The 20377-nt window shown below is 41.8% G+C and overlaps 1 protein-coding gene across 4 annotated transcripts in view; it reads right to left on the bottom strand.

The window, feature by feature from the left end:
* SFXN1 (sideroflexin 1) overlaps positions 1–20377 on the bottom strand; it is a 50540-nt gene that overhangs the window by 23520 nt on the left and 6643 nt on the right. For 3 of the 4 annotated variants that reach the window (XM_049874355.1, XM_049874351.1, XM_049874354.1), the window contains exons 2-7: positions 15759–15931; positions 9729–9899; positions 8347–8445; positions 5005–5080; positions 3672–3757; positions 2275–2402 (exon numbers count right to left, since the gene is read on the bottom strand). In XM_049874355.1, coding sequence (XP_049730312.1) covers positions 2275–2402; positions 3672–3757; positions 5005–5080; positions 8347–8445; positions 9729–9899; positions 15759–15922 — 724 coding nt within the window. In that variant the 5' untranslated portion in view covers positions 15923–15931. Of the gene's footprint in view, positions 1–2274; positions 2403–3671; positions 3758–5004; positions 5081–8346; positions 8446–9728; positions 9900–15758; positions 15932–18238; positions 18925–20377 lie in introns of all 4 variants that reach the window. The other variant, XM_049874352.1, reaches the window with a different exon arrangement.

The raw sequence follows: 20377 nt of genomic DNA, 5'->3' as shown, positions 1-20377 counted from the left end.
AAAACTGTGCCCAGCCAGCATCAAAACTGTGCCCAACATAGGCAAAGACAAGATAAAGCCCTGCAGTTAGAAAGACCCCAAACTGGTGCTGTCCCTTGGAGCTCTCTGATCCAGAGATTTCCCATTGTGCTGCTGAGTGACATCACCTAGACATGTCCCCCGGGAGTCCTCTTCTCTTTCTCTTCTGGTGCTTTACCCAACTCTGTACCATCTCCTTTTGGAATGTGTTGTGAGGAATCTCCCTCCCCACCCCATGCAAAACCTATTGACAGGTTGGCCCCAATAAATAGCTTTGCAACACTGCCATCTTGTGGTCATATCTTTTTCCTTGTTTAACTCTGACGTCCTTCAAACACTATACAAGCTGGTCCTGGACTCAGAGGACTATATCCAAGACTGCTTCATAGCCACTCCACAGTGCACACCGGGAGGGGCTCCTTTGTTAAGTCAGATAGTGGGAGTCTTTCCCTAGTAGCAGGAATGCCAGCATAATGTGCCTCCAGGTGTCCTTCATGCATTTTTCTCCAACTTTTGGTGCTAACTCCCACTAACATGCACTCACTGTGACAAAAAACTTAAAAACAGCAAACAGGGCTAGAGGGAAAACTTGTCAATGGTTGATTCAGTGTGCTTCATTTGAAAGCTTAGTTTTAATTGGCAAATGCTATTTTCATTCAGTTTATATGATTAAATTAAACACACTATTTTTTTTCTAACTCCCAGGTACTCTGATTTCTGAATAACTCTGAGAACCTTCTCTAGGCCCCTGGTCTGAAGGCAGTTCTAAGGAGCCTTAGGGGTGGGACCAGAGCTTCTCAGTGGAACTAAAAACAATGTAGATTTTCTCCTTTTGTTCACAATGACTCCAAGCCCTATGGACAAAACCAAGTAGTAGCTTGGTACTCATTAATACCTGCTCTAATCATTCCAGCTTGGTCTGTGTTCCAAGGATTTACAATGGGTACAAATAAATCTTCTATAGAAATTACTCCAATCCAAGGGCTTTTTGAAGTTTCTTTTCAAGATTTATGAAGATCAAATTCTCTCCCTTCAAATTTTTGCCACCTTCTGGGCTACCGCCTTGGTTGGCCCAACCCATCATCAGCTCTTGCCCGGAGTACTGCAACCCGTCTCCTCCCAAACACTCTCGTCCTCCAGTCTATGCTCATCACAGGAGCTGGAGTCAAGCAGTTAAAACGAAAATTGGATTAGGTCACTCCTCTCTTCAGAGCCCTCCATGACTTCTTACCCCTTAGATTAAAAGCCTGCAGGACATCCACATTCTGCCTTCTGGGGTTTCACTGACTCCCTTCCTGCTGTTCCCCACCTTGCTCTCTCCACTCCACCTGCCCCCTTGCACTGCTTCAAAGGCAAGGCAAGCCCCACCTCTCTTGCTGTTCCTTCCGTCCAGAACATTCATCCCCTGATAGCCACTTGGCTCATTCTCTCCCCTCCATCCTGGCCATCCTATCTACTTCCACCCCAACATTCCTTAGCCCTTTTTTCCTCCTTAGCCCTTGTTATGGATTGAATTATGTTCCCCCACCCCCCAAATACGTGTTGGAACCCTAATCCCAATACCTGTGGGTGTTAACCCTGTTTGGCGATAGGTTGGCTTTATTATGTTAATGAGGCCGTATCAGTGCAGGCCATTTCTTAAACCTAATCACTTCTGAGTTATAAAAAGAGCAGATCAGACACAAAAGGAAGCACAAATGGAGGAAGACAGACTCTATCTAATGAAGAAGGATGAATCTCCAAGTCCAGGAACTCCAAGGATTGGAGCCTGGTGGTGCAGTGGTTAAGAGCTTGGCTGCTAACCAAGGGTCAGCAGTTTGAATCCACTGGCTGCTCCCTAGGAACCCTGTGGGACAGTTCTGCTCTGTCCTATAGGATGGCTATGAGTCAGAATCGACTCGACGGCAACAAGTTCTGTTCGATTCAGAAGCTGAAATAGACAAAGAAGGCCCTCTCCCTACAGTCTCACCCTGAATTCAGGCGTCCAGCCCCCTGAACTGTGAGAAGATAAATTTCTGTTCATTAAAGCCAGCCACTTGTGGTATTTCCATTACAGCAGTACTCGGAGACTAAGACAGCCCTCGTCATCATCTTACATGCTATACGTCTTACTTATTTATTTTGTTTGTTTTCTGCCTCTCCCAGTGGAATGTAAGTTCCACCAGGGAAGTGATTCCTTGTTGTCGTTCACTGATGCATAAAGGCTGTCTGACATCTATGTATGGAATAAGCGAATAATGACAAGGTTCCACTGACCCATGCCAGGGGCTGCCATGAGAATCCTGGAGACAACGACTTGGGCGATGGCTTGTTTTGCAGCATTTGCCGACTCTCCCAAGCGGTTCCCATTTTCATCTGTGACGGGAATACCAACTTTGAGTTCCCTGAAGAGCAAAACACATGTAAAGAAGCTCACAAATGTCTTCATGAAACGGCTTGAGATATTACTGTTAGGAAGGATCAAAACAAACAAACAAAAAAACAAACCCGTTGCTGTAGTGTCAATTCCGACTCAAAGCGACCCTAAAGGAATGATCAAGTCCCTACTTAATCAAACTTCCCCTGAAGTGTTGGTTTTTGGCATTGACAAGCCTATTTTTTAATACCATGAGCATTTTGTGATAGACACAAAAGTAAGATAACACTAGTAAATGTTTAAAAAAAGGTGGAATTTTTCCAATAACAATATGATTTAAAGAGTGAATATGCTAACTTAAAGATAAGGCTAATTCCTATGTTCGTGTGGAACTTTGAGCAACTTTCCAAATGAGAAATGGCATTGTAAGTAAACTAATTATGCTGACATAGAGGGAGTCACTAGTACACGGCACTGTTGTGTGTTTATGAACCATAGTTACTAACGCTGTAACTCCTATTTTTACTCTGTTTTTCGGTAACCAATCCAAAACCGCTTCTTGTTCTTTCTTCTCCTTTAACTTTTCCAGCTCTAAAAAGACTCCCAAAGATATTGATTAATACTACTTGAAACCGAAAAAGAAAATTCTAGGGAATGTAAAAGAACCTATTTTAGAGAATAAGCTTTCTTTGCACAGATCTTCTTTGCCTAGTCCTACACAACTACATAGAAGAATTAAACTATATTTTTAAAGCTTTTTATTATACAGAAGTAAAGATCAAACTAAACTCCCTGGTACCTATCACCCCGCTTCAAGAATTAGCAGCTCATGGCTAATCTTGTTTCATCTATGGACCCATCCCATTCCTCACCACCAAAAAAACAAAAAATGCCAAACCTGTCATTGTCGAGTTGATTCCAACTCATGACAACCCCATGTGTTACAGAGTAGAACTGTGCTCCATAGGGTTTTCTTGGCTGCAATCCTTATGGAAGAAGATTGCCAGGTCTTTCTTCCATGATGCCCCGAGTAGGTTGAAAGTTGCCAAGCGCAAACCATTTATGCCATCCAGAGACCCTTCTCCATCCCCAACCAAAAAACACAAACCTGTTGCTCTCGAGTCAGTTCTGACTCATAGCAATCCCCACATTATTTTGAAGCAAATTCCATATTTCATATAATTTCATTTGTAAATATTAACATAAAAATTTTAAATGCATTCGACAGAGTTAATTATTATAAAAGAGACTCTACGATCAAGCACAAGTCCTTTCTCAGAGTGTAAATTAATCTCACCTTTGCCTCATTAATGGAATATTAATGCAATTAGCAGCAGCCACGGCAGCAAAGGGGACAAAGCGTCCTATCAGGGGTGAGACATGCTGCAGAAAAGATAATTACAAAACATTATCTTACTTTTCCTGTATTACAGAATGGAGACACTTATTTATGTTCATGAAAACTGATAAGATTTCAGAATGTTATCTGTGTAGCCACCACCCACCTGTCAGCTTGTTGTACTGTGGTGGCTTGTGTGTTGCTATGATGCTGGAAGCTATGACATTGGTATTTCAAATACCAGCAGAGTTACCCATGGTGGACAGGTTTCAGAGGAGCTTCCAGACTGGGACAAACTAGGAAAAAAAGGTCTGGGGATCTACTTCCAGAAAACAAACCAATAAAAACCGTATGGATCACAATACAACATTGTCTAACTTGCTTTGGACACATCATCAGGAGGGAACAAGTGCTGGAGGAGGACATCATGTCTGGTGATGTAGAGGGCCAAGGAGGGCAAGGGAGACCCTTGGTGAGACGGACTGGCACAACGGCCGCAATGGTGGACTTGAAAATGCTGGATATTTTGAGGATCATGAGGACCGGGCAATGTTTTACTCTGTTGTATGTGGGATTGCCATGAGTCGGAGCTGACTTCACGGCAGCTATCAATCCATCTCTATTCAGAGACTGGTTACTGTCAAAACTTGTGTCCTAGGGCTATTTTTATATTTCTAGCATGGTCATACTGGGATAATGCAGACTTATAAGACATTTTTACAGCTCAGTGTGGCTCAGAGAGTATGGACTTTGGGATCTCATAGTTCTGGGCTCAGATGCTGGCTCCTCCATCTCTTCAGATGCACGACCTGAGACTACACAGCCTCAGAGGGGCTCTGAGGCTGGGTGAGCATTTAGCACTTAATACCCAATGTCAGGCACTGACCAGGGTCTTGGTCAATGTTACTGGTCATAACCCTTCGCAAGCTTAGAGGAAGATACAATTAAAAATATGTACCTTAATAACTATTTACCTCCGAGTCGATTCCAACTTATGGTGACCCCATGTGTGTTAGAGTAGAACCATGCTCCACAGGGTTTTTCATGGCAGATTTTTTGGAAGCAGACCACCAGGCCTTTCTTCTGAGATGCCTCTAAGTAGACTCAAATCTCCAACCTTTTGGTTGGCAGCCAAGCATCTTAACCATTTGTACCACCCAGGGACTCTAATAACTATAAGAAGATAGCTATATTATGACTGGAGCCATGTTTATAAATAACAGACGGATTTAGAGCCAGGCAGGTGAGAACAAAATAAGAAGCTTCACCATGGAAATAAAAATCAGCATACCTTGGTTAGCGCATTAAGTCCTAGAGCTGTTGCTACAGCACCAGTTGTTGCAGAAACATAGGCTGTTCCCAATTCTCTGAAAAGAAAAAGAACACTATGTAAACCGAACGTGTAGATGAGGAAACTTCGGGACAACAGCTCTGAAGAGAGGAAGGAGGAAATGTAAACGACCTCAACTAAGAATGGAGAGTCCACAAAAACACATTCATTATCACTCAATATGTACAGACATCTAGGGAAAAAGCAAGTGTACCCATAAAAAATGTGATTCTTCACATATAACCTCGATACAGCCTAACAGAGGTAGACATATAGAATACGTGTGCACGGGGTGGAGATAGGAGCGGAGCTGTGGGAATGTAGGCACCTACGAACGTAGAAATATGCCTATTGGGTAGACGTTTGTAGCATATTTACTTAAATTAAAAAAAAAATACTTCTCAAAATATTAATATACATACTGAAAGTAAAAATACAACACTGCCAATTCTAAAATTATATCTCACTGTATAAAAATACAGGAAACCCTGAGGGCATAGTGGTTAAGTGCTACGGCTGCTAACCGAAGGGTCGGCAGTTCGAATCTGCCAGGCACTCCTTGGAAACTCTGTGGGGCAGTTCTACTCAGTCCTATAGAGTCGCTATGAGTCAGAATCGACTCAACGGCACTGGGCTTTTTATAAAAATACTAGAAGTCTCATCTTCAAAATGCAATTAAGCAAACCCAACTATCTTTTAAGAAAAGTTAAGATTCAAGGTCTGGAGGAAATGAAGGTGTGATAAAAACTGCTAGGTGGCAGATTTCAATATCCTTAGTCTCACATGATGATAGCCAAAGAACATGGATTATCAAAAGAAATTTTAAGTGAGAAAACAAACTCTTCTTTCAAGTGACATGTAAGTTATGCTATGATTTTGGTTAACTAATCTCTCTAGCCTATCTAAAATATTCTTACAGGACCCAAATTTTAAAGCCATTTATACTTTTTCACTATTCACAATAGTAAAAAGATGAAAACAACCTAAGTGCCCATCAATGGATGAATGGATAAGTACAATGTGGAACATACATATAATGGAATACTACTCAGTGATTAAGAAAAATGAGTTCCCAAAACACCTTGGAACACGGATGAACCTGGAGGACATCATGTTGAGCAAAATAAGTCAATCAAAAAAAAAAATTCTAATTTCTCATTTTTATGAAATGATATGAACAAGTAAACACACAGAAACTAATGTTCATTAGTGGTTACAAGGAATCAGGATAGAGGCGGATTTATAGTAGTACACAGTAGACACTTGTTATTTTTGGTGAAGGGAAAGGTAATACCGAACAAGGGTGAAGTGTACACAGCTTGACGAAGGTAAACAATGTCACTAAAAAATACACAAGAGAAAAGGACCTGTTGGTAATTGCTGTGGCATATATAATTTTGAAACAACAGCAAAACAACCAAAAAATATATATGTGGGTATGTATGTATTATGTAGGCATATATGTATACAGGTATGTGTATATGTATGTGTATATACAGGCATATGCATACGTGTATGCACCCACATGACTGGATGCATATATATTCATATACATATAATAAAGCACATCGGGGGCACAGTTATGAGTATTTCTTAGATATAAACAAACACCTTGCGGGACTGGATTTCTGGGTTTAAAAGATTAGTGCCATAGTCTCATGGGACATTTTGGTCAACTGGCATAATATAGTTCATAAAGTTATGTTCTACATCCTAGTTTGGTATTGTCTGGGGTCTTGAAAGCTTGTTGAGCGGCCATCTAAGATACGACTATCAGTCTCTATTTGTCTGGAGTAAAAGAGAAAGAAGGAACCCAAAGACTCAAAGAAGAAACTAGTCTATAGGACAGTCTACATGAACCACGGCCTCATCTACCCTGAGTCCAGAAAATCTAAATGGTGCCTGGCTATCACTACCGACCATTCTATTCAAGGCCACAATAGATGGACCCTGATAGAATGGGAGAAAAATGTGGAACAGAACCTCAAATTCCTACAACAGAACAAAACAAAAACAAAAACAAGCCTACTGGACTGATTGAGACTAGAGGACTCCCTGAGACTACTGCCCTGAGTCACTCCTTGAACCTTGAACCAAAACTTAACCCCTGAGACTACCTTGTAGCTAAATAATAAATTGGTTCAAAAAAATAATGAATATCATCTGTAAGTACTGTGCTCCTTTAAAAAATCACCTATATGAGACCAAATAGCCAACATTTACTTTAAAACAAAGATGAGAATGTAAGGGGGCTGGGAAACTAGATTAATGGAACCGAAGCAATGAGAATGGAAATGAAAATGTTTACACATTGTGAATAACGTAACCAATGTCACTGAACAACTTGTGTAGAAATTGTTGAATGGGAACCTAAACTGCTGTGTAAACCCTCATTGACAACACAATAAAATACTATTAAAAAACAACAACAACAGCAAAACCATTTATACTTTCCTTTTGACTCCACAGATTATCTGTTTAAAAAACAAAAGTAATAGTCATGCTGCCAAGGTCTCCCCTTAATTTCTGCAGTACCCACGCTGTGCTGACCCAGCTACATTTGTGTTTACTGTTGTCAAGATATATACATCACAGCATTTGCCGATTTAATGTTTTTTTCACATGTACAATTTAGTGACATCAATTACATTAACCATATGGTACAACCATCACCAATATCCATCGCCAAATTTTCCATCACCATAAACAGAAACTCAATGCTTCCTAAATACTAATGCCCCCTTTTTCCTTCCGTGCCACGCCTGGTAAAAACTAATACATTTTGGTTGACCCAGCTACTTTTGATGTTGGTGGCTGTCACGTGCTCAAGGTTGATGGGGATATGGCTTGTCATGTCCCATAGGCCATGGCTGAGCTGCCTGCTGTGTGCTCTGCAGGGGGAGTGAGCTTGAGGGTGTGGGAGACGGATCAACCTATCAGCACCACTTGAATCCTGCGAGTAATGCCGGAGAAAAACAAAAAAACCCAAAAAACCAAACTCAATTTCCACTCATGGTGACCCCACATGTGTTGAGTAGAACTGCACTCCTTATGGTTTTCCATGGCCTTTCTTCCATGGCACCTGCCCAAGTTGGAATCTGATGTCTGAGAAGGCAGGCTGAAAAAACAGCTATCTTAATAGAAAAGGAAGAAAAGAAACACTTGATTCAAAAAGATGCTACAGAATATTCTGAACAATATAAACAATTTGTACAAATATGCTTTTTTAAACAGGAGAATGTCAGCACTTAATCCCACGCAAGATGGAGAGCTGAAGGAAACGGCTGAACCCTGAAGTCTTACTTTACACTGAGAGGGGCATCTCCGCTTCTGTTGGTGTAATTGACAACCGCATTGAAGGACTGGTTGACCCACTGCCAGAAGAACACTGCCGGTGTAGACCTAAAACAGAACAACTCGTCACGTCACCAGTATCACTTGTGACCTCACGGCCATCCAGAACAGAACAGGTGAATATCAGCAACCAAAGAGGAGATGTGCTGGAGAAGGGAGAATGCTGGGCAAATGACTGCATTCAGGTTCCTGACTGAGGGTATCGTGGCTGAGCAGATTTCTGTCCTCTGAGCCTATGTCCTCGTTCACTGGATGTGGGCAACACCAAGCTCGGAGGGTGGCTCTGAGGATGAAGTGAGATAGCATTTGTAGACAGCCTGGCACAGAGTAAAAAAAAAAAAAGCAAAAAACAAAAAAAATACAACCGATGTTGACTCCAGCTCACAGCAACCCCACGTGCGTGCAGAGGAGAACTGTTTCACAGGAATTTTGTCGCTGTGATTTTTTGAAAGCGGATCACCAGGCCTTTCTTCTGAGGTTCCTCTGGGTAGGTTCAAACCACTAACCTTTCAGTTGGCAGCCAAACATTTAACTGTCTGCATCATACGGGCACAAAGTAGGCACTCAATAAATATCAGATCCCTTCTTTTGGGGGAAAAAACAAAAAAAGACATTTGTAGGCTAAACGGTTCTGATTCTTCCTAACTGTAATCATCTCTGTCTATGCCTATTTGAATAAATTAAAAAGAATTGCTTAATGATTCTTTGTTTTCTCTCCTATCTCATTTTCTTTTGGGTTTAAGATTTCGGGAAAACTTTAACCTTCTTTCGAACAATAAAAACCAGCTGCCACCAAGTTCATTCTGATTTATGGGGACCCTATGTGTGTCTGGGAAACCCTGGCGGGGTTTCCTGGTTAGGTGCTATGGCTGCTAACGAAAGGGTTGGCAGTTCAAATCCACCAGGCGCTCCTTGGAAACTCTATGGGGCAGTTCTACTCTGTCCTGTAGGGTCGCTATGAGTCGGAATTGACTCGACAGCATTGGGTTTGGTTTTTTGGTTTTATGTGTGTCTGAGTAGAACTGTGCACAATAGAGAGATTTCAATGGCTGAGTTTTTAGAAGTAGGATGCCAGGCTTTTCTTCCAAGGTGCCTCTGGGTGGACTTGAGCTGTTAACTTTTTGGTTAGCAACCAAGCTCGTTAATTGCACCACCTGGGGCCTCCCTGAGTAACAAAGAGAATGCAGAGGGAAAAATTAAAGCAGATCCCTAGGATTGCAACCTTTATATAAAACAGAGCTAAAAATGAAGTGACATATTATCTCAATAAAATTATTTACATGTATAAAATGTACCTGAAGCTTCTGTAGTATGAAGTGAACACAACTTACTTATAAAATGTCATCATGCAGCCTGTGATGGTCATGTTCATTGGAACCTGAGCTGACATTCTTCCTATCAAAATCATTTTTTCACCAGTGTCAGGATGAAAAGCTGAATCATAGATGTACTTTGCTCTCCACAGCTCATTTTCTGTAAGACCTGGTGGCACAATTCCTTGTCTGGGGAAAAAAAAAAAAAATAACATGGCAGCTGTTCATTTTAAATATCTCACAGTGTCCTAGACGCAGGTAGCCGCTGTGTTTTTATAAGCTTACACATCTCTGAAACAACTGTGCCTGGATGGGGTAACACGAATCTGACTAGTACGTGTAGTCAGTAAAATCTTAGTAACACAAAAGCCAACAAATTCTTAAAATGAACATTTCAAACCCATTCTGAAATTACCCGTGATTTGGAAGAACACTTGCCCTGTATGAGAAAGAAGTATCCAACTCTGAAACAGTCTTTGTTTTGAATTACATAGTTAAAAATCTCTTTTGAACTCTGTGAACTCTAAAATATTTTTAACCAATAAGACAAGTTATGGCCATCAAGAATATGAATTCCTTTTTAACCCAATAGTTTGAAAGCCTAGATTAGATACTTGAGTTAAAAAAAAAAAAAGTTAGGTTCACGTTTATTATTTTTCACCTTATTAATAAACACATGTTCATTGCTAGAAATTTTTGAAAATTTTAATTGTCCTAATGCAAAAATGCATGAAAACAACTGAAATCACCCAAGCCTTTACTTCCTCATCACCACTGTTAATGTTCTGGCGAGTGCACTTTCAGTTTCTCTTTTATGTCTATGTGCCATGTGGTTGTTTACAGGTGTCACACTGTACCTGCTGCTGTATAATCACGTTTTAAACTCAATAATATATTGTGAACACTTCTCTGCATCATCTTTTAAATGCTGCATTGCATTGTACCATATGATCATAAAATAATATACTCGTCCTCTATTGCTGGACATTGTAAAATTTTTTTTTTTTTTTTTTGCATTTGTAAATTATGAGGAGGTAAATACCCTCCTGAGTAAATCTTTGCCCACATCCAAGGTTATTTTGAAAGAAATGAGTATATTTGATAAGACAAATGCTATGTAAAATATGAGAGTAAGTCAAAAAGTATTGCTAGCAGGGTTCTGGTTCACACAGGCACGAGTTTATTCCAAATAAAACGTGTTTAAACATTTCTCTGCGATCGGTGGATGGCTGCAGACAAGTTCTCTCAGTAATACACTTGTCTTAGTCTCATTGGGTTGCCTTCAATAAAAAGGATACTTTTCGTGCCAAGAAAAAAAATGATTTTGAGGTCAGGGCTAATATTAAATTTTAAACAAAATTCAAGTGGACATCTGCCCAAATCATTGAAGCTTTGCAGGAAGTTTACGGGAATGCTGCCCCACATCAAGCAATAGTTTTTAGATGGATCAAGCATTTTAGAGAAGGTCAGGAAGACATCAAAGACGAGCCAAGAGAGGGAAGACTGCTCAGAAGGTTTTGGTGACTGTTTTTTGGAATTCCAAAGGGGTAATCTTGACAGCTTTTCTTGAAGGACACAGGATGATCACCCGGTCTTATTACAAAGAAGTTTTAAGAAAACTGAAAACTGTATTGGCGAGGAAAAGGCCAGGAAAGTTGTGTTGAGGAACTTTTTTCCATCACGACAAAGCACCTGTCATTCTTCGAGGGTAGCAAGGGCTGTCGCACGAGAATTTCACTGGGAAACCTTACCCCATCTACCCTACAGCCCTGGTCTTGCCCCTTCAGACTTCTTTTTGTTCCCAAAACTCAAAGAACATTTAAAAGGAACATGATTAGAGTCCATCTAGGATGCAGAATTCTTTGGGAGGGGTTAGAGAGAGGGACTCACTGCCTTCAGAAATGTATAGATCTAGATGGAGGATATGTCGAGAAACGATAGCTACATATTTTGATCTGTTTGTCTAACAAAGGTTTCTAAGGTTTTGTAGCAATACTTTTTCATTTACCCTCATATTAAGACCTGACTTATGTCTTCTGCTGGTTTTCTCTACTTGAGTGTGTCTTTTTTTTTTTTTCATCAGCAGCATCATTACCTTCATCATTATCAGTTATCACTATTTAAACCAATTCTATGTTCTGGTGCCAACACCCACCACTTTGACAGTCTATTTTAATATTTGGTGGAGCAGTATTCCTCATTCCATTACTCTTCTTTTCCTTCTTTCCTCCCAAGTGCTTAACTCAATTTATTCTTCCAGATAAACCTTAGACTCATTTTGGCAGTTTACAGGCAATCACAACAGTATTTTGACTGGAATTGTATTAGTCTGGAGAGAACTGGCACCTCTACAATGTTGGGACTTTCTATCCAGGGCTGGAGCCCCTGGTGGCACAGTGGTTAAGAACTTGGATGCTAACCAAAGGGTAAGCAGTTCGAATCCACCAGTTGCTCCTTGGAAATCCTATGTGGCAGTTCTACTCTGTCCTTTAGGGTCGCTGTGAGTCGGAATCGACTCGATGGCAATGGGTTATACTTACGGTTATCCAGGACTACTCCTGTCTCTTGTTACTAGAAGGTTCTTTCAATGTTTTGCAGTGGGTTTGTAGCTGCCATACACTTCTGGGTAAGTTTACTCCAACGTATTTAACATTTTTATTGTTTTTATGAATACAGTTATGAATACAATTTAAAAACACTGTCTAATTGTTGCTGGTTGGTAGGAAACTACTGATTTTCTGTGTGTCTAATAAGCAGCCACTTTATGGTATTCTCTTATTAGCTCTATTGTTTTTTCAATTGATGGTTGAGACTGTCATCATTTACAAGTAATGAAAATACTGCCTTATCTTTTCAATATATTTATTTTTCTATGTCTTACTGAATTGGTTAGGTCTTCTGGAACAATGCTATATAATAGTGAAGATTAAAGCGTCTCTGACTTGCTCCTTCCTTAATGAGAATGGCTCATAATGCAACAATTCCAGGGGAACGTTTCCTTGGATGTTCACAGAGGTTACAGGGAAAAAACAAAGGGCCCGTGTTCAAGTTTGGAAAAATGAATTAAACAGGGTGGTCCTTCCTCGCTTGAGGAAAATTTCTCTGTTATATATTTTAAATTGCCTCTTTTGCATTTTTTTTCTTGTTTCTACTTTAGGAGTATCAATTAATTATATATTCACTCTCCATTCTCTCTTCCCCTTACATATAGTCTTTTTCATACCTTTCTCCTTTTCACCTGTATCAAAGGTTGGCAAATTACAGCCCACAGTCTGTTTCTGAGTAGTCTGTGTGCTAAGAATGGTTTTACACCTTTAAAGGGTTATAAAACAAGCTGGAGTCTCTGAGTGGTGCAGGTGGTTTACACACTCAGCTGCTAACAGAAAGGCTGGATGTTCAAGTCCACCCAGAGACACCTCAGAAGAAAGGCCTGGCAATCTGCTTCTGAAGAATCACGCACTGAAAACCCTATGGAGCACAGTTCTGCTTTGACATACGTAGGGTCACCATGAGTCAGAGTCAACTTGAGCACAACTTGTATTAAACAAGCAAACACAGAAGAATATGTGACAATGACCTTATGTGGCCAGTAAAGCCTAAAATATTTGCCATCTGGTCCTTTACAGAAAAAGGTGCCCCGGTGGCACAATGGTTAAGTGCTCAGCTGCTAACCGAAAGGTCGGTGGTTCCAACCCACCAGGTATTATACAGGAGAAAAGACCTGGTGATCTGCTCTCATAAAGATTACGGCCTAGGAAACCCTGTGGGGCAGTTCTACCCTGTCATATAGGGTCGCTATGAGTTGGAATCGACTCGAAGGCCACAACAACCTTTACAGAAAAAGTTTGCTGACCTCTGATCTACATCCTTGGGGAGCTTCTTAGGTTTATTCTCTGCATCTCTGTTTCTACTTTTGCACTGTGCCAACTCTGCTGTTTAGTTCTATACCAATCTCCAATGAAGAATTTCATTTTGCTCTTACATTCTTAGGTTCTTTGCAATTCTTCCTTATGTCATCATCTTTTTACAACTCATCTAGCTGTCCTTTCATCTCAACTTCTCTTTTTATGGCTTTTCGTTCCAGACACACAAAGAACATTCATTTTCCTTAATTCCTGAAAACATGCTCCTGCTGAGTCTTCCTTCTCCTTGTTCTTCAGTACTTTTTCGTAAGGCTCCAGGACGCTCTGTTGTCTGTATGTGCCCTCTTTGTTTACATCGGCACAGGGTAATAGCTGGCCTGACTCCGTGATTGGCAACAATGTTTATAGGTTGTCCTTGGTTGTCCCTCCAATCGCCTACACAACAGTGAAGTACCCCTTTCAGGTGTATTTATAACAGGTACATTTAACTCGTTGCTGTGGAGTCCATTCCGGCTCACAGTGACAGTATAGTACAGAGCAGAATTGTCCCATAGGGTTTCCAAGGAGCAGCTGGTGAATTCAAACTGCTGACTTTTTGGTAAAAACCAAGAAACCAAACTTGTTGCTGTCGAGTCAGTTCTGACTCATGGCAACCCCATGGGTGACAGAGTAGAACTGCTCCATAGGGGTTTTTTTTTTTGCCTGTAATCTTTACAGAAGCAGATCGCCAGGGTTTTCTTCCATGGCACCACTGGGTGGGTTCAAACCACCAACCTTTCAATTAGTATTTGAAGAAAGTGCAAACTGTTTGCACCACCCAGGACTCCCATTAACCTAATTTCCACCTTCTAGCTGACCTTCCCCTAGAACAGAAGTCAGCAAACTACTGTCTATGGTCTCTATGTTCTGCTACCTAAGAGTGTTTTTTTTTTTTTATAGTTTTTAAAGGGCTGTAAAACAAAACCCACCACCTGAATGCCAGTTTGTTGTATTTGGTGGCGGCTTGCATTTTGCTATTAATGCTGGAAGGTATGCCACTGGTATTTCAAATACACAACATGGTCACCCATGGTGGACAGGTTTCGGTGGGGCTTCCAGAACAAGGCAGACTAGGAAGAAAGGTCTCGTGCTCTACTTATAGAAAGTTCTGATATAGTGCTGGAAGATGCGCTCATTAGGTTGGAAGGTGCTCAAAATACACAGTGGCTGTAACAATGGACTCAAGCATACCAGTGATTGTGAACATGGCATGAGATCAGGCAATGTTTTGTTCTGTTGTACAGTTGGAACTGGCTAAATGGCAACCAACAACAACAAAGTAAAAAGCAAGAGGAATATGCCCTTTATGGCCCACAAAGCCTGAAATATTTATTAAACAGTCCTTTAGAGAAAAAGTTTGCCAACCCCTGACTTAGGGTATATCTATAGCATCTTCCGTTACCTCGTGCCTGGTTCTCTGAACTCACGGAGTGCTCCTCAGACCTATAAATCCGTGCAGGCACTGCCACCAGCATCCTTCCCATCAGAGCTCCTACCTGCAAAGCTTTATGTAAGGGAGCTGTATCTCAGAGACAACCAATCTCCCTTAATTCTTGCCAGCTTTTTTTTTTTTTTTTTTTGCATGACACTGTGTTTGAATATAGACAGGTGCACAGGGTGGTTGTATTGGGAAGAAGAGACAGGGTGCTGGGAAAGGCAACTTCAGAGATTGGTACCTATGGGTTGGAAGGATGCTTTTCTCTTTTTCAGGTGAACCCTGGATGAAGCCCCTGCATGGTGCAAACAGTTAACATGCTCAGCTGCTAACTGAAAAGTCGGAGGTTCGAGTCCACTCCTAGGTGCCTTGAAAGAAAGGTCTGGTGACCTACATCTGAAAAATCAGCCATTGAAAACTATATGGCACACAGTTCTATTCTGACACACATGGGGTCACCAGGAGACAGAGCTGACTCAACAGCAGCTGGTATGAACCCTGGATACCTACGTTAAGGTAAGCAACGTGGAAAGAAAACAGGTGTTCCTTCCTTCTTTCTTTCCTTTCCTTTGCTCTTCTTTCCTTCCTCCCTCCCTTCCTACCTTCTTCTTTCCCTCCCTTTCTTTTTTAAAGGATTCCAATGAAAAACAAGTTGTAAAATCACTAAGTGCAGGTTTAAAGGCAACAGGTTAACACGATGATCAACGTTACCTGTAATCATGTATTATTTTCCTTGCATTCTCTAGTTGTTTGTTGGTTAACAGGATATTCCTGGGATCAGTTACGGTGAAGAAATGATTGGCTCGTCCAACAAAAGTGCTTTGGTCCCATCGAGGCTCCTTAATATTGATGTTTAGTGGTAGTTCTCCCGACATCGTCTGAGACTACGGAGGATCAAAAAGGTAAGTTCACTAAAGGTTGCAATGTCACTACACATTATAGGCACGATAATCTTCAAGGGGAAACCCTGGTGACCTAGTGTTTAAAAGCTAGGGCTGCTAACCGAAAGGTCGGCAGTTTGAACTCACCAGGCGCTCTCTGCCATCGAACTGATGCTGATTCATAGAGACCTTACAGGACAGAGTAGAACTGCCCCATAGGGTTTCTAAGGCTGTAATCTTTACGGAAGAAGGCTGCCATATCTTTTTCCTGCAGAGTGGCTGGTGGGTTTGAATGCCTGACCCTTCAGTTAGCAGTTGAGTACTTAACCACTGTGCCACTAGGGCTCCTCCTACTAGTATAAGTGACTAATTAGGTATAGAGGTTTAAATGCTAAACATAATACATTTAAAGAGATTCAGATTCATTCCACCTTGTTCTGGACATTAACTGCCAATCAAAAATTTAAAACTATGTTCTGAACTTACCAGGTACATAGGGACGACTCCATGAACCACACACTCAGGTATAACACAGTAGCATATAATTTCCATCATAAATTTTCTATTTTCTGGCTAAGAGCTATTAGTTTTTTTCCAAAAGTAATTAATTTCTTTTTCTGAGTAATACATACTTATTTTAAAATGCACTGTATTATTGTAAGACATGGTTATTGCAGTATTCTGCAAAATATATGCTTATTATAGAAAATAAGCAATAAAAAACAAAATCACCCATACTCCATCCACTCTGAAATAATCACTGCTACTGTCATGGGGAGAGGTTTGAAGTTGGAACTGGGCTGTGTAGGGCCTTGTATGTCACTATCAGGCCCTTGAATTCTACTCTAAAGGAAATGGGGAGTCACTGGATGGTTCTACTTGGAGGAATAAAATAATTTGACTGAAACTTTAAAAGGGTATCTCTGGCTGCCATGTGGAGAACAGACTGTGGGGAGGCAAAGAGTGGAAGCAGAAGGACCAATCGCGAGGCAACTACAGTCATCTAGGCAAGCGGTGACGGTGCTCAGACCTGGGTGGTGGCATGAAAGTGGTGAGAAGTACTGGGCTTGTGGATATTCTATTGATGGAACCAACAAGATTTTCTGATGACTGGACGTGGGGGGCGAGAGAAAGAAAATGTATGACTCTGGTGGGACAAAGAACTTGGTTTGGCCTATGACTGGTTTCCTGTAAATAACCCTTGGAACCTGCCAGCAATGGAGGTGCCTTGATGTGCAAATGTAGTGGGATCCCTAAGGACCACACCCAAGAAGGAAAGAGGGCATGATGATGCTGTCAACCATGTAAATTCACTGAGTCATACGTATGCACTGAGGGACCCTGGACCTTGGAGCTCTCTTTTCAGCGCTTCCTGGGTTGGTGAGAACATCCATGCATGTGAGAGAGTGGCACGTCTTTGGGGACAGCAGATGACTCGTGCCATGACCTCTCCCAGATGTTGCCGGATGCATCTCTTTGCTTGTATTCTTTCTCGTTATAATAAATGGGTAACTGTAAGCATAAGTAATAGCCTCCATGAATTTTGTAAGCCATTACACCCTGTCCTCATTTATTGACATGGTTAGGTTCCAAAGACCAGGTTGTTAATGGAAATTGGTGTTATGTGAAAATGGAGGGTGACCACATCAGAGCACAAAATGGAGGATGACTACATCATTACATAATTGCCAAATTACATCTTACATAACTGCCAAGCCACTGAGAATCATGGCCCAGCCAAGTTGACACATAATCTTGACCATTAAAGCCAACACTACTCTTGCCTCACGCCTTGGTGTTCATTACTGCCAGATGTACATTGCTAATGCACAAAATATTTGGATGGATAGTAGATTTTTTACTATTGTCGTAAACAGGAAATGTCAGATAACAGGGCAGCCGATAAGTGAGGAGAAGGTGCATAGAGAATTAATGAACCCACAAGAGCAACGGGTCTCTGACTTAGATCGGGGCGGCTAATTCGGACAAAGGCTGTGCAGGCAATAGATTTGTGCGGGCCCAGCTCTGGGTGGCTGGGTGATAGGGAAAGGCAGCACAGACTGCTGAGGAAGAAGAGTTGAGTCCTTCTAGCTTGTGACCTAGTCCTAGGGGGCTAGAGAGAGAGACTCTCCAGAGAAAGAGAAGCAAAAACATTTCACGAGGAGCACTCCCTGAAACGCAGGAAGTTGTGCAGAATCCTGAGCCTACGGCTGCTACCCGCCGACCTGACCCACGGGTGGAACCGTTTATTCCTACAAAGCCACTGGCGCAGATTAGTGGTTCTTAACCAAAAGAAGACATCAAAATCACCTGAAGAGCTTTATGCCAGGACGACTGCTATCTCCCTTCTGGAGACTCTGATGCAGTGGGTCTAGCACAAGGTCGGGCAGTGATTCTACCCGGGACTCCTGGCACAGAGCTCCAGCTCTCTCCGCACCAGGCTGTGTCTGCACACGAAGTCATCAGCCATTTCTTCCCTGCATCTTTCTCTGTCCTGACTGTGTCTTCCTTCAGGCCTAGGCCATCTGGGGGGTTTTTCCGGGGGATGTCTGATGCCTATTTTTTGCTTATAAAATTGAGTACCAAAGTAATAATTCCAAATAATTTTCTTCCTTTTAAAGGATATTTCTCATTGTCACTATTTCTCTTTTATGCTTAACATAAGGGGGAGTGGCTACAAGTTCCATCTTAGGCTTTTACTTTCTTTTTCTGTAAAATGCACAGGGACTCTGAATCCAACTGTCGATCTTCAGGCTCCATCCAGGCTGAGCCCTCGCTCGGAACCGGACACTGAAAGCCCGTATCAGCTGGCCTTGTAAGCACGGTGGTGGGCAGGATAATGGCTCCCCAGGATGCCCACATCCTAACCCCCGACACTGTGAATATGCTGCCGTACACACACGGCAAAGGACTTTGCAGATGAGATGAAGTTAGGATCTCGAGATGGGGAGATTATCCTGGATTATCTGGATGAGCCCCGTGTAATCACAAGGGACCTAATCAGAGAAAGGGGGAGACAGGAAGGTCAGAGTGAGACACGAGAAGTGATGACGGAAGCCAAGGTCAGCAGCAGGGGTGCGGGCCACAGACAGGGAACGGGGTCACCTATAGAAGCTGGAAAAGGCAAGGATACCGATTCTTCCCTGGAGCCTCCAGAAGGAAAGCAGCCCTGCTGACTCATTTTAGACTCTGACCTCCAGAACTGTAAAAGAATAAATAAGTGTGGGTTGTATTAAGCTATTAAAGCTGTAGTAATTTGTTATGGCAGCACTAGGAAACTCCCATGGAGTGCCTGGTGACCTTTTGGTGATCAGCCGAGTGCTTTAATCACTGCACTGCCGGGGCTCCTTTCACTAGAGCTAGGTCTACTAGAAATGTTGACTAGCTCCATCTTTTCAAGTCATTATTAAAATCTATAGGAATATAAACTCAAACCTAACCCATTTTATAAATTACAAAGTGCTTTTACAGGATCCTCATGAAATACTCCAGTATTCACTTTGCCTTTGTTTAAAGTTGTTCAAATCGCCTGAGATCACAGTCAGCAAGGGCCACCATCCACTGACTCCAAGGCCCTGGAGCACCTCCTACCACACATAAGCCGTCAGGGCAGGGTAAGAGTCTGCTGCAGTTAGACCAGGGCAATCTGGGTAGTTTCCGGAGATGTTCACGGGACTAGCTAGTTAAACTTGAATTCCTGGCTCCAAGCTGTACACCCCTAACCTCAGTGAGCTGCTCTGTAAATTAGAATCTCTGGATGGAGGGTGTATAGGAGAGGTACCGTTGGGTAGTGGTGATGAGTATGTGCTTTGGGAGGCAGCAGACCTGAGTTCAAATCCCAGCTCTGCCAACCACTCTGTGTGACTTTGTACACACTATCCAACTACTCCAAGTTTCTTTATCAATAAAATTAGTATATTTCCTAATCACGGCCACTAACATTTAATGATCACTTACTCTAAGATCTTTCCTTATATTATCTCCTCTAATTCTCATAACAATTCTTTGAAAAAGATACAGTTACTGACATGGATTGAATTGTGTCCCCTCAAAATGTGTGTCAACTTGGCTAGGCTGTGACTCCCAGTATTACATGATTGTCCACCATTTTTTCATCTGATGTGATTTTCCTACGTGTTGTAAATCCTACCTCTATGATGTTAATAAGGCAGGATTAGAGGCAGTTACATCAATGAGGCAGGACTCAATCTATAAGATTGGATTGTGTTTTAAGTCAATCTCTTTCGAGATATAAAAGAGAGAAGCCAGCAGAGAGACAGGGGGACCACATACCATGAGGAAAGCAGCGCCAGGAGCACAGTGTATCCTTTGGACTTGGGGTTCCTGTGCTGAGAAGCTCCTAGACCAGGGGAAGATTGATGACAAGAACCGTCCCCCAGAACCACAGACAGAGAGTGCCTACCTCTAGAGCTGATCCCCTGAATTTGG

This window comes from Elephas maximus, chromosome 2 (assembly GCF_024166365.1).
Source record: "Elephas maximus indicus isolate mEleMax1 chromosome 2, mEleMax1 primary haplotype, whole genome shotgun sequence".
Taxonomy (NCBI): domain Eukaryota; kingdom Metazoa; phylum Chordata; class Mammalia; order Proboscidea; family Elephantidae; genus Elephas; species Elephas maximus.
The sequence above is the reverse complement of the archived record's forward strand: the minus strand, read 5'-3'. Positions and strand labels throughout refer to the sequence as shown.